This window comes from Zeugodacus cucurbitae, chromosome 2 (assembly GCF_028554725.1).
Source record: "Zeugodacus cucurbitae isolate PBARC_wt_2022May chromosome 2, idZeuCucr1.2, whole genome shotgun sequence".
NCBI classification, from domain to species: Eukaryota; Metazoa; Arthropoda; class Insecta; order Diptera; family Tephritidae; genus Zeugodacus; species Zeugodacus cucurbitae.
In genome coordinates, this window is record NC_071667.1 from 17,432,028 (window position 1) to 17,445,244 (window position 13,217).

Consider the following 13,217-nt stretch of genomic DNA (forward strand, 5'->3'; position numbering starts at 1 on the left):
CGTCTTGGCTCCCACGTCACTGTTGACAGTCATAACTTTGAAGTTGTAGATAATTTCGTATACCTAGGAACCAACATTAACACCGATAATAATGTCAGCCTTGAAATCCAACGCAGAATCACTCTTGCCAACAGGTGCTACTATGGACTGAGTAGGCAATTGAAAAGTAAAGTCCTCTCTCGACGAACAAAAACTAAACTCTACAAGTCCCTCATCATTCCCGTCCTACTTTATGGTGCAGAAGCGTGGACGGTGTCAACATCCGATGAGACGGCACTAGGAGTTTTCGAGAGAAAGGTTTTGCGGAAGATTTACGGTCCCTTAAACATTGGCAACGGCGAATACCGCAGAAGATGGAATGATGAGCTGTATGTGTTGTTCGACGACATAGACATAGTCCAGCGAATAAAAAAACAGCGGCTACGCTGGCTGGGTCATGTTGTTCGAATGGATGAAAGTGCCCCAGCTCTGAAAGTTTTCGATGCAGTACCCGCTGGTGGAAGCCGAGGAAGAGGGAGACCTCCACTCCGGTGGAAGGACCAGGTGGAGAAGGACCTGTCTTCACTTGGTATTACCAATTGGCGCCAAACCGCCAAAAGGAGAGATGCGTGGCGCACTGTTGTGGACTCGGCTATAACCGCGTAAGCGGTTTCTACGCCAGTTAAGAAGAAGAAGAAAATACGCGTTTCAGTTCAATGTTTTTAGCACTAAATTTTCGCCTAGAGACCCACTGTAAATTGCAACGGTATATTATAACTGTGCTCAAAAATGTAGCACGTTTTTGAGTGACAAATTTAGACACTTTTACTAAAATTCGGCGGTTTGATGAATTTATTGTATTTTGAGTGTGCTGGTGCTTGGTCACATAATTAAGGACACCAATTTTTTTTATTGGATATTTTATTATTTTAACACAAAAACTTGCGGTAAGTTGTATAAATCATTTGTATATTAACTAAATATTCAATATCAAATAAAATAACTCTTAGATATGGGTCGAAAAAAGAGTTGTACTCCAGAATTGAGGAAAATGATTATATACAAGTACGTGAAGGAAAAAATGTCTATTAGAGCCGTAGCGAAGGAACTTTTATGCTCAAAATCAATGGTTCACAATGCATTGATTATTTACGGAGGACAGGGAGTAAAATAAGAAAACAACGGCCCAGAAAAACTACTTCAAAGGACGATCGTGTAATTTGTAGAGTTTGCAAGGCGAATCCTTTTTTAACTTCCAGGCAAATTCTTGGCATGATAAAGGATCAACTGACCAACGATGTATCAACACGAACCATCAGATGTCGTCTTCTTGAATCGCAAGAAAAAAACTGCACGTATCAAACAAAAACTTAAAGAGTCGTATTAAATTTGCAAAGGAGTATATCGGAAAACCCTTAGAGTTTTGGAAACAAATACTGTTGAGCGATGAATCCAAGTTTAATTTATTTGGTTCAGATGGGAAACAATTTGTTCGTTAAATTTTCAATAAATCTATACCTTAGAAGATAATAAATATGGTAGATGAAGTTTAAAAAAATATGTCGCTTTTAAATTATAAAATAAACCAATATTTTAAAAGAAAACTGAGTGTCTTTAATTATGTGACCACCAGTGTATATCGTTTTTAGTAATTAATTGAGCTTCTTAACGGGTGTCGAAATATTGACATTCTAGTGCCCATAGGTCGTACTCAATAGTTAATTTATTTGGTAATAGATATAAAATGCCGAAGACTTTAATAAATATAATATATATTCGTTTTTGAACACCCCAAATTTCTGGTTATTATAATGTGCTTTTACAATGCTACCGAGAACAGTCAAAAAAAGTAATGAACCAAACAGTTCTTGAGAGGTGGAGAGCGCTTCTCTGACCACTACATCAACAGGAGTATACTCAACCGGTAGCTTATTTGACTTTTACTGACATAATGCAGAACATGTACTTAATTAAACATCATAATATTTAATATTCATAACGTTTTCTTTCGATGAAAAATACAAAGAACGTAATTTAAATTCCCCCATAAGAACACTTGAGAATTTATACATACACTTAAATATCGTCTATTTATAGATAACTCTAATTTAATTAAATTGATAAGACACAATTGATAGACATAGTATGTATGTATATTAATATGCTTGAAATATTGAAAATGTAATGGCAACGTCCTCCCCTTAGTAATTTTATTGCACATATTTTGAAGTGTTTCTTGGTACACCTAAATTATTTTTCAACAAACACTTTAGTTATTTACATTGACTTTGCGAATCATATACGGGCAGTAGGAAGACAAACAATAAAGTAATTTGTTAATTTGTTGCAACAAAAAGTTAATGAAAATATACGCAACTGTGAAAAGTTCGATTATTAAAAGCTTAAAATGTATTAATTACTTTTTGTTTGAGGCAAAGTTTGATAACCAAACTAATGAGAGAAGTAGTAAGTTAACAATATAAAAGATAGTGAGTAGTATGAAACTCAAAACCAAGAAGGGTGCTTGGAAGAAAGATGAATTCTGGTGAAAACAGTCTGCCCAGTCACAAAAAAGACAACAGTATCACAAAAACAATCGAACCGTTTTCAAATGAAAATAAAAGATATATAGGTCCCTTTCAAATTTTCCAAATTAACGCTGGAGGTATTTGAATGTTGCTTGTCGACTATGGCATCACTTGGAGAGACTTTGAAAAATTATATATATTCTCCTTATTTCCCTAACTTTGTGGAATAGTCATCGTGCATAAGCTTTTCGGCTGAGTAGTTAATCGATGAGAAATAAGCATGCAAAATTGCTGTCACTTTAATTAATTATCTGTGACAGCTCCAAAAATAATAATCGCATAACACTTATGACCGACATGTCGAAAATTAAGCATTTTTCAATATCGCAAATGCCTCGTTTATCATCCGGCGAATTTCTGTGTTTATTTTTGCATTCCCGTAAGCTAATTATAAACTGAGACTATTTTTTCGTAATTATTCAAAATGAGTCAATTGTAAATAAATGTTAATGTCGCTGTCAGCAGTAAGATTTACGGTGATTTCTATTTCAAGCCAATGCATTAGAGCTAATTACAAAATATAGTTCCATTAAAAATAAATTATTTGTAAAATATAAATTACTTATTTAAAAGTATATTTACTGAGGTTATTAACCTAACATTCTCTCTCTATCTCCCTCTCTCTTTGGATATTCATCTATATAAAGTGCTTGAACCAGTATTCATAAGAACTTTGTTTTCAGCAAGCTTTAGCTATGATTCGATCCTCTTGATTGATTTAATTCTGGGTTTTCAAAGACTGCTATGTAGCATAAAGTAATTATTGCTGTATCATACGGTAAACTCTCTCTGCACCCACCAATTTCAATATTATTAATGAATATTTAGGGAGAATATTTAGGGAACATATAGGGAGCTATCACACCTACTGGCCGGGCAAAAATGTTTTAAATATAAATATGCAAAAATAACTTGAAAATTACCAGAATCAGATAACGTCACTCAAAAATATTTTATTTATTAAATTAAAATAAATTAATTTAATTTTACTGTCAAACCATTTGGGGTTATGAAAAATGTTATAATCATTATTTAGATAATATTGAAGTATTATCAAGGCAAATATTCGTGTGCAGAGATATTGATAGAAATTTATGAATATATATATACATAGACATGTACATTTGTAAACAGTGGAAAGTTTTGAGGACGAAACAGTGATAGAAAGCCAAAAATGAATAAACTTCGAACAACGTCAGAAAGATACTTATAATCTGTTTTGGTGTACATTATGTTTACTTAGGTATTTTGTATTTGTAAATTTAATATATTTTAGCAATGATTAAGTAATGGACATTCACGTTGACTGCTTTAAAGTTAGTAGAGTTATAGCCTTTTCGCACAGGAGCTAATTGATCAATTAAACGCTCTCTGCACGATTAAAACGCTGATTTAGATCGATTTACAAATAAAAATCTCATTTTTCTACATTAATTTTAAATTGCATATTAATCGACCTGAAAATTAAATGCAACTCTGCGACAAAGACCATATTTGCAATTATATATAAGTTCTTTGTCTGCGAATTGTTGTTCACGCCACATGACAGTAGTATCAAAACTGATTTCTCAATTAAATTTTAATTGTTCAATTAATTTGGCTGTTTGAAAAGGAGTTAAAGCGGCAATCAACGAATAAAGCAAACAATACTATTTTTAAGGAGTTTAAATTGCCATTCTAACTGTAATAATATCATTGGATTCATGCATTTCAGATAAATTAATAAGTTTTTCTAAAAATAAATAGACTCTATGGTTTAAGGCTTGTGTAAACTATGCTTCAAAATTTAACATAAACTGTCTAAACGGAGTCCATAATTCCCACAGTGTCTCATCGAACTAAATGATTAATAGTTCTAATGATAAATAAAATATAATGTTTCGAAAGTTTTGAAAATGTACTCTATATCAGCAGAGATATGAGCATAAATAGCACGTGCTGTCTAGTCTTATCTAGATAAGAAATGTATAACTGATAAAATGGATTCAATTGGCGTGTGTAACGCTTATTGAATATTATATATAATGAGATAGTAGAGGTAAGCGCCTACCATGAACTAAAAACGGGCGGATAATCAAGGTTAATGTAATGTTATCAAGTGTTACATCTATGAGCATATCAATAAATATAAATAAAACGGATTTGTTGGAGTCGGAACGTCAGCCTAGAGTGAGACATGCAGTTGTTAGCTTTCAATTAATTATTAATAATTCTAGAGCGCTGACACTTTCAAGATACTTGGAAAGATGTGATCTGAATTAACCTAAAGAAACAATATAGTTTAGTCTGCGACGGAATATAATATTCAAAAATTCGAGAGACACAAAGACGTTGAAACACTTTGAATCTAAACACAGTTTGGACATTTTTAATTTTATCTACTGATTTAGTGGACCCAGAGAGGCGTTGAAACACTTTGAACCTAAACACAGTTTGGACATTTTTAATTTTCTCTACTGATTTAGTGGGTAGGATCTCTATTCAATAATATTTCACACATATCTACGTACACACGTTTCTGTAGCACTGATAAACGTTCAATTCGTTTTAGACCACAACAAATAACTGTCAGCTCTGCCATACAATATGACATTCAAGCTGATAACGATTCCAACACCATATTGCTAGCAACAACAAAAACGACAACATTGAAAAAAAGAAATATATAAAAGTGAAAAAATTAAGTAGCAAAGTAAACAGTCGCCACAAATGTAGTTGGTGATATAAACATGTGTTCCGTTGGTTTTTACTATTTTTTTTTATATTTTTCGTTTTTGTATCTGCCGTGTCTAAGTATCTGCCACTTGAGTGCGTATAAATGCTGTTAACTCTATTGGTTTAGGGTTTGCGTTTTTCCCCCGTCATGACTTCATTGTTGTTGTTCTCAGCTACAATGGTCGATGCGTTGGGAACAAACAATTCGACTTTTTTGATGACGAATTGGTTTCTAGTGTGGTGAACTCGAAAATGTGAGATATGGTATAAATTGTTTGGACATCCAAGTGTATTCTCCCAATACAAATTTTAAAGATTTTCAAAATAGAGTTTTCCAAAGGGAACACTCGAAAAAGAGTGTATGAGCCTTATGTTCATGAAATCGGTTGAAAACTCGCATTTATTTCCATATTCGTATATCAGCTAAGTCGAAAGCTTAGACTGATCTCAACTAAAACTAATCTCTACTTGATCTAAAAAATATTATTCACTGTCGGTCTCTAATTACATTTCCGGCACCGAGGTGTAGCGAGTATGTTTCAATTCTGGACCAGCGTTCAAGCGAACCCTTATAGAAATGTACAGTCTAAGTCTAGCAAACAACTGAACTGAAACCAACTGTGTGAAGGAAAACATTATTAAATTTGTGATAAGTGTATGCCTTCTACTCTTTTTAATTGAATACCCAATGAGGTAAAATGTAAAAATAATAAAAGTCTGCTACATCTCAATCGCTCCGCCCACTCGTTTAAGTGGATATACTCGTACATATACATTTATATTTGTGAGTGCTTCTAATATTTATTTTTAATCAGCTCAATTGAGTTGAAGCGACAGGAATGTCAATGAGTATTTATGTATATCTAAAAATAGCCTGGCAACTATGAGTACTTTAGATAAGTCAAAGCGAAGCAAATCATTCATTTCAAATGTACCGTGTTTTGATAACAAAATTTGACTTGTTATTATTATTACTTGTTTTTTACCGCCTAACTTTGGGAATTGAAAGAGTCACTGCTGATTGGTTCTGTCGTTAGTTCTACGTTTATTATGATAGAGTTGTTTTTTTTTTAGCGGGAAATAGTTATTTTGGAGTTCTGTAGTTTGGTGTAAATATTACTATTTTTAATTTTCTTAAATGCCATGAAAGCCTTGAATTCGATGACAGTACGCTCTGAGCTAGTTAGGGAGTGTCTAACGTCCTCATCAGTAACTTCGAACTACTTTGTCATCCAACTCGTGTGGGTACACGGTCACCGTGGAGTCCCTAGAAAGCGCAAAGCGGACCAACTTCCAAGAGAGAGTATCCTAGCAACATTGATGTCGGAATGGAAGCGAGAGGGTCCGTGGTCAACTTGCACTAAAAAAGCGTTGGGCACACTGACTTCGAATGAGCTCGAATGAAACGCTGGAAAACAACCAGCAAATGTGCAGTAGCGAGGTCCTTCTAACCGAAAACGGCTTTTGTCGCTTAGGAAGGCTTATCCCGCCGCTATCATTGGAGTTGGTACTGTCCAATAGACACGCATGCGCTGAGATTATGAATCAAGCCAGACGCAAGTTGCCAAAGTTGTTTAGAGGAAGGCGAAGAGGAATCATCCAAGCACTTCTTTCTTCTTCTTCAGGTTAAAACACCTCGGTAGACACACCTTCGGCAAACCCAGCGAAGTAACTCAAAACGAAATTACCCGACTTAAGAACTTTATAACAGAGTCCAAGTACTTTCTCGAATAATGAGGGTCTTGGCAATCCGTTAGAAGTATTTGGGTGTCACAAAGGACAGTATACGCTGTCTAAGTGAGATACTCTGTAGATGCGTAGATCTATCCCTCGACCTAACCTAATTTCCTTTGCTATACTTGTATTTTTATGTGTTTATAATCTTAAATAACTAATGAAATTGAACTGATTTTTTAACTGTTTTTGTAGTAAATTATGGAATTGATAGTTCTCAGTGTTAGAAAGTGAACAGTATAAATTATCTACCATCAGCAAACATGTTTTGAGGTTTTTGGTCCCAAGCCCATGCTAAAACTGAAAATCCCGGTTAAAGAAAAGCTCATCGGAGTTACGATTCTACTAATAATATTTTAAACGTAATACAGGAAATATTCGCAATGCTGGATTTTTTAGAAGGAAATGGATATAGTTCATTTTCGGAACAAAACTACCGTCCGTTAACAAGGTTGTGACCGAACATTTTATACTCTCGCAATTTATTTATTTAATTTTATTAATATAACCCGCAATTTGACCCACATATTCGTCATATATATGTTATAACCTAATATTAGGTTAGAAGCACCGAGGTCTTCATATTCCGTATACGGGGCCTTAAAAACCTATGGTCCGATTTCGGCGATTTTTGAAAGGGGCTGCCACACTATAAATGAAGTATTTATGCAAAGTTCTGTTCCGATATCTTCACTAGTGCTTACTTTATACATATATTGTAAAGTAAACGATTCCGATCTTCTTCAAAGTTCTGGTATATAGGAAGTAGGCGTGGTTGTAAACCGATTTGGCCTATTTTCACAACTTATCATTTCGATCCAAGGAAAATATCACAAACCAAATTCCATTGATATTGGTCGAGTAGTTTCGGAGATAGAGTTTTTGACCAATAAGTGGGCGGAGCCACACCCATTTAATATTTTGTATACCAATTTGGGTGGAGCCCTTCTGTACCTTCTTTATAGTGAGATTTAAGATTCCTGGTTTTTTCCCTTACTGAATTAAAGCATATTTAGTAGTTTTCAACATAACCTTTGTATGGGAGGTGCGCTTGTTATAATCCGATTTCCTCCATTTTTGGATGATTTGCCTGACAAAAAACGAATCCTCAAAGTCTCGTTGATATAGCTTTAGTAGTTTACGAGATATGTGCAAAAAACTTAGTAGGGCGATCCTTTATGGCATGTTATGTGTTTTCGGTTTTCGCAATTTTGTGGGCGTGGCAGTGGTCCGATTTTGACCATTTTCGAAAGCAACCTTCCTATGGTGCAAGAAACAAGTGTGAAAAATTTCATAAAGATACCTTAAGTTTTACTCAAGTTACAGCTTGCACAGATGGACGGACAGCCAGACACCCGGATTTGAACTCCACTCTTCACCCTGATCAGTTTGGTATATATAACCCTATATTTAACTCGTTTAGTTTTGGGTGTTACAAACAACCGTTATGTGAACAAAACTATAATACTATCTTAGCAACTTTGTTGCGAGAGTAAAAAAATTGATAAAACCCAGAAAAGTGTCCATAATGAAACAATGAAACCATAAACATTCCATGTGTATAAAAAACACAGCCTGAGGCAATGAGATCGCGACTTTTTGGTTTACACCTTTTGTATGTACGCTTGGCTTATTCTATTTTAATTATTGAGGACATCCGAGTCGACTGATAATCTCGCAAATTTTTATGTAAACTAATTTGTATAAATTCTATTATAGGAAAGGTGGAGACTTTATTGTGTTTTGCACCAATAGTCAACAGGGCGTATACGTAACATACCAGTAAACAAACATAAACTCACATGAAAAGCACAAAATATACTCATGAACAAACAAACATGCATGCATATAAACTCGAATGTGCATTTAACTGTGAACTTTTATGCAAATTTATACGAAAAGTACAGTTTGAATTAAATTAAATGAAAATTCTGCAATAAATTCAACTTAAGCGGCGAACGCCTGTAACTAGACCACAAAACTTACAGCATTTAAACGCTCGCACATACAATATGCAGTTGCACTGCTTAACACCCGCAAATGAACAAAATAATATTATTGCACCACCACATGCATACTTGAGAAAAAAGGCGGAAGGCATGCAATAAATAATACAAAAAATCCCTTCTTTGTTAAGCGCGCCCTTTTGTTCGAGTCTAATTTTGCTGGAGTGGGGTCGCACATTTCACATTTTTATCTGCCACATCGTTGGCAGAATTGCATCAACACGACTTTGCAATTCGAAAACGAATTCATTTATTTTAAAGTGTGCATTGTAATGCTTTGCTTCACGCTACCGCGGGGAAATAGTTGCACTTCGTTAAAAGAAAGGTTGAGGAGAAAGTGTAAGTAATGTAAGACAACCCTGACGGAAGGCATTTCTGCGAAATTACGAATAACTGAATTTTATAGCAGAAATGAGAAAACGGATCTTTTGTGTACATATTTAAATGCATTTCACTCGCAGAGGCTTTGAGTAAACAAATAGTTTGTCGGAGTGAACATAGCATTGACTCTGAGCTATAAAAGCAAGTTTTTTTTTAAAGGCGATGAGAAAGTTGTAGGTATTGTGTATGAAGAAACTGAGAATGGAATGATGACCAGATTTATGATGGAATAGCGAAGTGATGATGTGGATGAAAAAGTGTATAAAAGAGCTGATTGATTGATGGAAGGGCAAACGAATGGATTGGAGGACATTTAACTTATATGATAGGTTAGGTTGAGGTTTCCTAAAAATTTAATTTCGATAATAACCCCGAACACCGTTCATTCTAAAAGAATACAAATTTATTTTTTGAAATAAGCAAGACTTAAGAAATACTTCACTCTTGCTTCTGAATCTTAGTATGACGAAACTGTTCTGAATAATGAAGTTTATCAAATTTATCCATTGACCATAGCAGAGCGGCTGTACTGTCCTTGGATTAGATGATAGTATGCTCTAAGCTAGTAAGGAATTTCCTAACATCGTTATCAGTAGCTTCGAACTACTTTATAATCCGACTTGCGTGGGTACCCGATCACCGCGGATTTACTGGAAACTGCAAAGCGGATCAGTTTTCAAGGGAGGGTACCCTAGCAACATTGTCGCCGGAGTGGAAACGTGTGGGTACACCGTGGACCGTGCTGGAGAACAAACAGCACCTGCGCAGTTACGAGGTCTCTCTGTTCCATAGTGGTTCGAAAACTGTCTTTACGGCTACTGTCTCTTAGTAACGCTCTTCTCTAAGCGATCATTTGAGGGATTACAATAGACACACACGCGGTGAGGCTAGGGATCAAAGTTAGAAGTAATTGCCAAAGCTGTTTGGAGGAAGGTGAGGTGGTATCATCCAAGCACTTCCTCCTTCAAAGTCCAGCTTTCGCCAGTCTTAGGTTAAAGCACCTCGGTAGGCATATCTTCGGTGAACCCGAAGCGAAGTAACTGGAATGAACATTAGCCGACTTAAGAACTTTATAATAGAGTCCAGGCGCTTTGTCGTATCATAGGGGTCTTTGAGATCCGTTAGGAGTTTTCCGAGTGTCGCGGACCGTCGAATCTGTCTAGTGTGAGATTCTCTGCATCTGCGGAAACCTACCCCTTAACCTATCCTATCTTATCCTATCCTATCCGTTGAACCCATGGGACTTCACAGTTTATACATACAACTTCTGGAATGGAGGTTATAGCTCTATTAAACTACCAGGAATGAAGAATGTCGTTGACCTAATTTCATAAATCAATGAAATCTTTAGATTTTGAACATGAAGTTACATATTAGATTTATTATTCATATATCGTATAGAACAAATTCAATATACTCATATCTTATTTACATACTTAAGGAACTAAATGTATTTAATATTTCTATTTTCAGACTCAAACTGAGTGATCTGCTTGCCAAGTAATGTACAAAAAAAAAAAAATAACTAAAGCCCAAAGAGGAGAAAAACTAACAAAATTTTAATGAAGTACTACATACTATATGTTAAGTAAAGCTTTTCACCAGTATTGGTCCCAGTAACGAATATTTAAACGAAACCAAAGAAGAAGCGCACTTAAAGTCTGAAGCAGTTGAAAAGGTTTCACAAAGGCAAATGTATTTCCAAGTGCAGTGAAGCTACATATCCACCAACGCATGCAAGTTTACAGGATAAAATTTTGTGGCAACCGGAACGATAAGGACCGCAGCGACAAACTCAGCTTAATCTACTTGATGACGTTACAGCAAAGGCGACGTTAGAACCGCTTACGTTGAAAAAAATGTGAAATATGATAATGATTGCGGTGGCGAAAGTAAAAGGAATGTGAGAATTAGCAAAACTTGTGAAAGAATTAAAAGCTGTGCGGCATCAAAAAAATAATAATAAGTGCATAAAAGCGGAAAAGTTATAAAATATAGTGGTAGTTATCAAGCAGTGGCAAATACCAAGAGCAATCGCGTATGTAGATATAAAAGTGGAAAATGCGAGATTCAAGTATGCAATGTGAAAAATTTGAGAACAAAAACAAGTTAAGAAAAATAGATAGCGTTGAGAAACGATCAGCAATAAGCAGTAAATATAATTATAAATATAAGCTAGATAATAATACAAACAAACCAAAGATCGTAAGAAACTTAATGCAACGAAGTTACCTGTTAAATAATTCAAGTTCAAGTCAACTAAGGAAAACGTATATACTCAACTGAGATAACAAATTTAATTGAAAGTTCAAAGAAAGAAACAATAATAAATGTAACACCAAACTCACACACAAATGCGCTGAAAATACAGAATAGAAACAGAAAACGCAACAGAACTGAAATAGAAACAGAAACTGAAATTAAAACAGTAATTAAAATTAAAACAAAAACTGAACTGAATCAAAAAAATATAGTAACTGAATTGTGACGTGAATTTGAAAAAGTAATTACAACAGATATGAAAACTGAAGCAGAAGTAGATACAGAAATCAAAATCAAAACAAAAACAGATTATGAATTGCCTGAAGAAGTTGAAATGAAAAGAGTAGCATATTTAAAAACAAAAGTACACACTCAAATAGATACAGAAATTAAAATAAAAGCTGCAGACGATATTGAAGCGGAAAATAAAGACAAAACAGGAATAGGGGTAAAAAGAAAAATCGAAATAAAAGCAGAAATGAAAACAAAGCATTTAATTGAAGTAGATAAAGAAACAGCTGTGGAAGTAAGAACTCAAACAGTATATGTAACAATGGCTGAGATGAGGGCCGAGAAAGGACCAAAAACTGAAACCGAGTTGGAAGAGGCGACTGAATTATTTTTTGATAAAGAAAATAGAAAACGTACTATGAAAAAAATTGCAACAAAAATAGAAGCAGGAACAAAACCAGAATTAGAAATGAAAACAGAATTAGAAACAGACATGCAAAACAACTCACAATACAGGTCTCAAACTTCAATGGCAGAACAACGAATTGGAGTTTACAAACAAAATCAAACACAAATAAATCAAATTCAACAACAAAAAGAAAAACCACAAATAATGCTCACAAAATATCGATCTCAAGGCGGTACACAAGCACAACTCACTACTCAACCTCGCACTGAATGTTATTATAAAGATCAGAGACCACCAACAACAACAATTCGACATCAAATTGTACATAACCGCCAGCACATACCAGTGCCAACACGTGCTGCATGCCACTCTGTAGTCCAACCGCATTGCTCATACCAATATTTGAACACAAAATCCTTTCGTTCACAATTTCGCAATTGGCGTGATTGGCTATTTCGTGCCAAATCATGGCAATCTGCTGGGCGCAGCTCCCCTCCACTAGTACTTTTAACCTACACACTGCTGTATCTGCTAAGCGCAGCGCCCCATGTACGTGCGGCTTGTCGCGAAGAGTCCGCTCGCGCTTGTGAGGCCATTTGTACACCGGACGGCCGCAATTGCACGTTACGCGCACTTTTATTGCTACCCGATGATAACACCTACACCGCTTCGATGCGTCGCACCATGCCAGTGTTGCATTTGGCCGATCAATATATACGCGAAAATAGTTTATTGTCACCGCAGTTGAATTTCGAATGGATGACGGGCGATGTGAAATGTGATGCAGCATATGCATCCATAAAGGCCATGGATGGCATCGTAAAGAATTGTGCACATGTTGTCTTCGGTCCAGTGTGCGATTATGCATTAGGTGAGTACGTGGGGATGTGTGCGTCCGTATTTTTAGCTATT

At 35.3% G+C, this 13,217-nt stretch overlaps 2 protein-coding genes across 3 annotated transcripts in view; one reads left to right on the forward strand and one right to left on the reverse strand.

Moving 5' to 3' along the window:
* Fbxl7_1 (F-box/LRR-repeat protein 7) overlaps positions 1-13,217 on the reverse strand; it is a 280,685-nt gene that overhangs the window by 158,042 nt on the left and 109,426 nt on the right. The window lies entirely within an intron of this gene.
* The window catches only part of Npr1_0 (atrial natriuretic peptide receptor 1), a 144,819-nt gene that overhangs the window by 24,388 nt on the left and 107,214 nt on the right, over positions 1-13,217 (forward strand). For both annotated transcript variants that reach the window (XM_054225161.1, XM_054225162.1), the window contains exon 3: positions 10,877-13,176. In XM_054225161.1, the coding sequence (XP_054081136.1) occupies positions 11,922-13,176 (1,255 nt within the window). In that variant the 5' untranslated portion in view covers positions 10,877-11,921. The remainder of the gene's footprint in view (positions 1-10,876; positions 13,177-13,217) is intronic.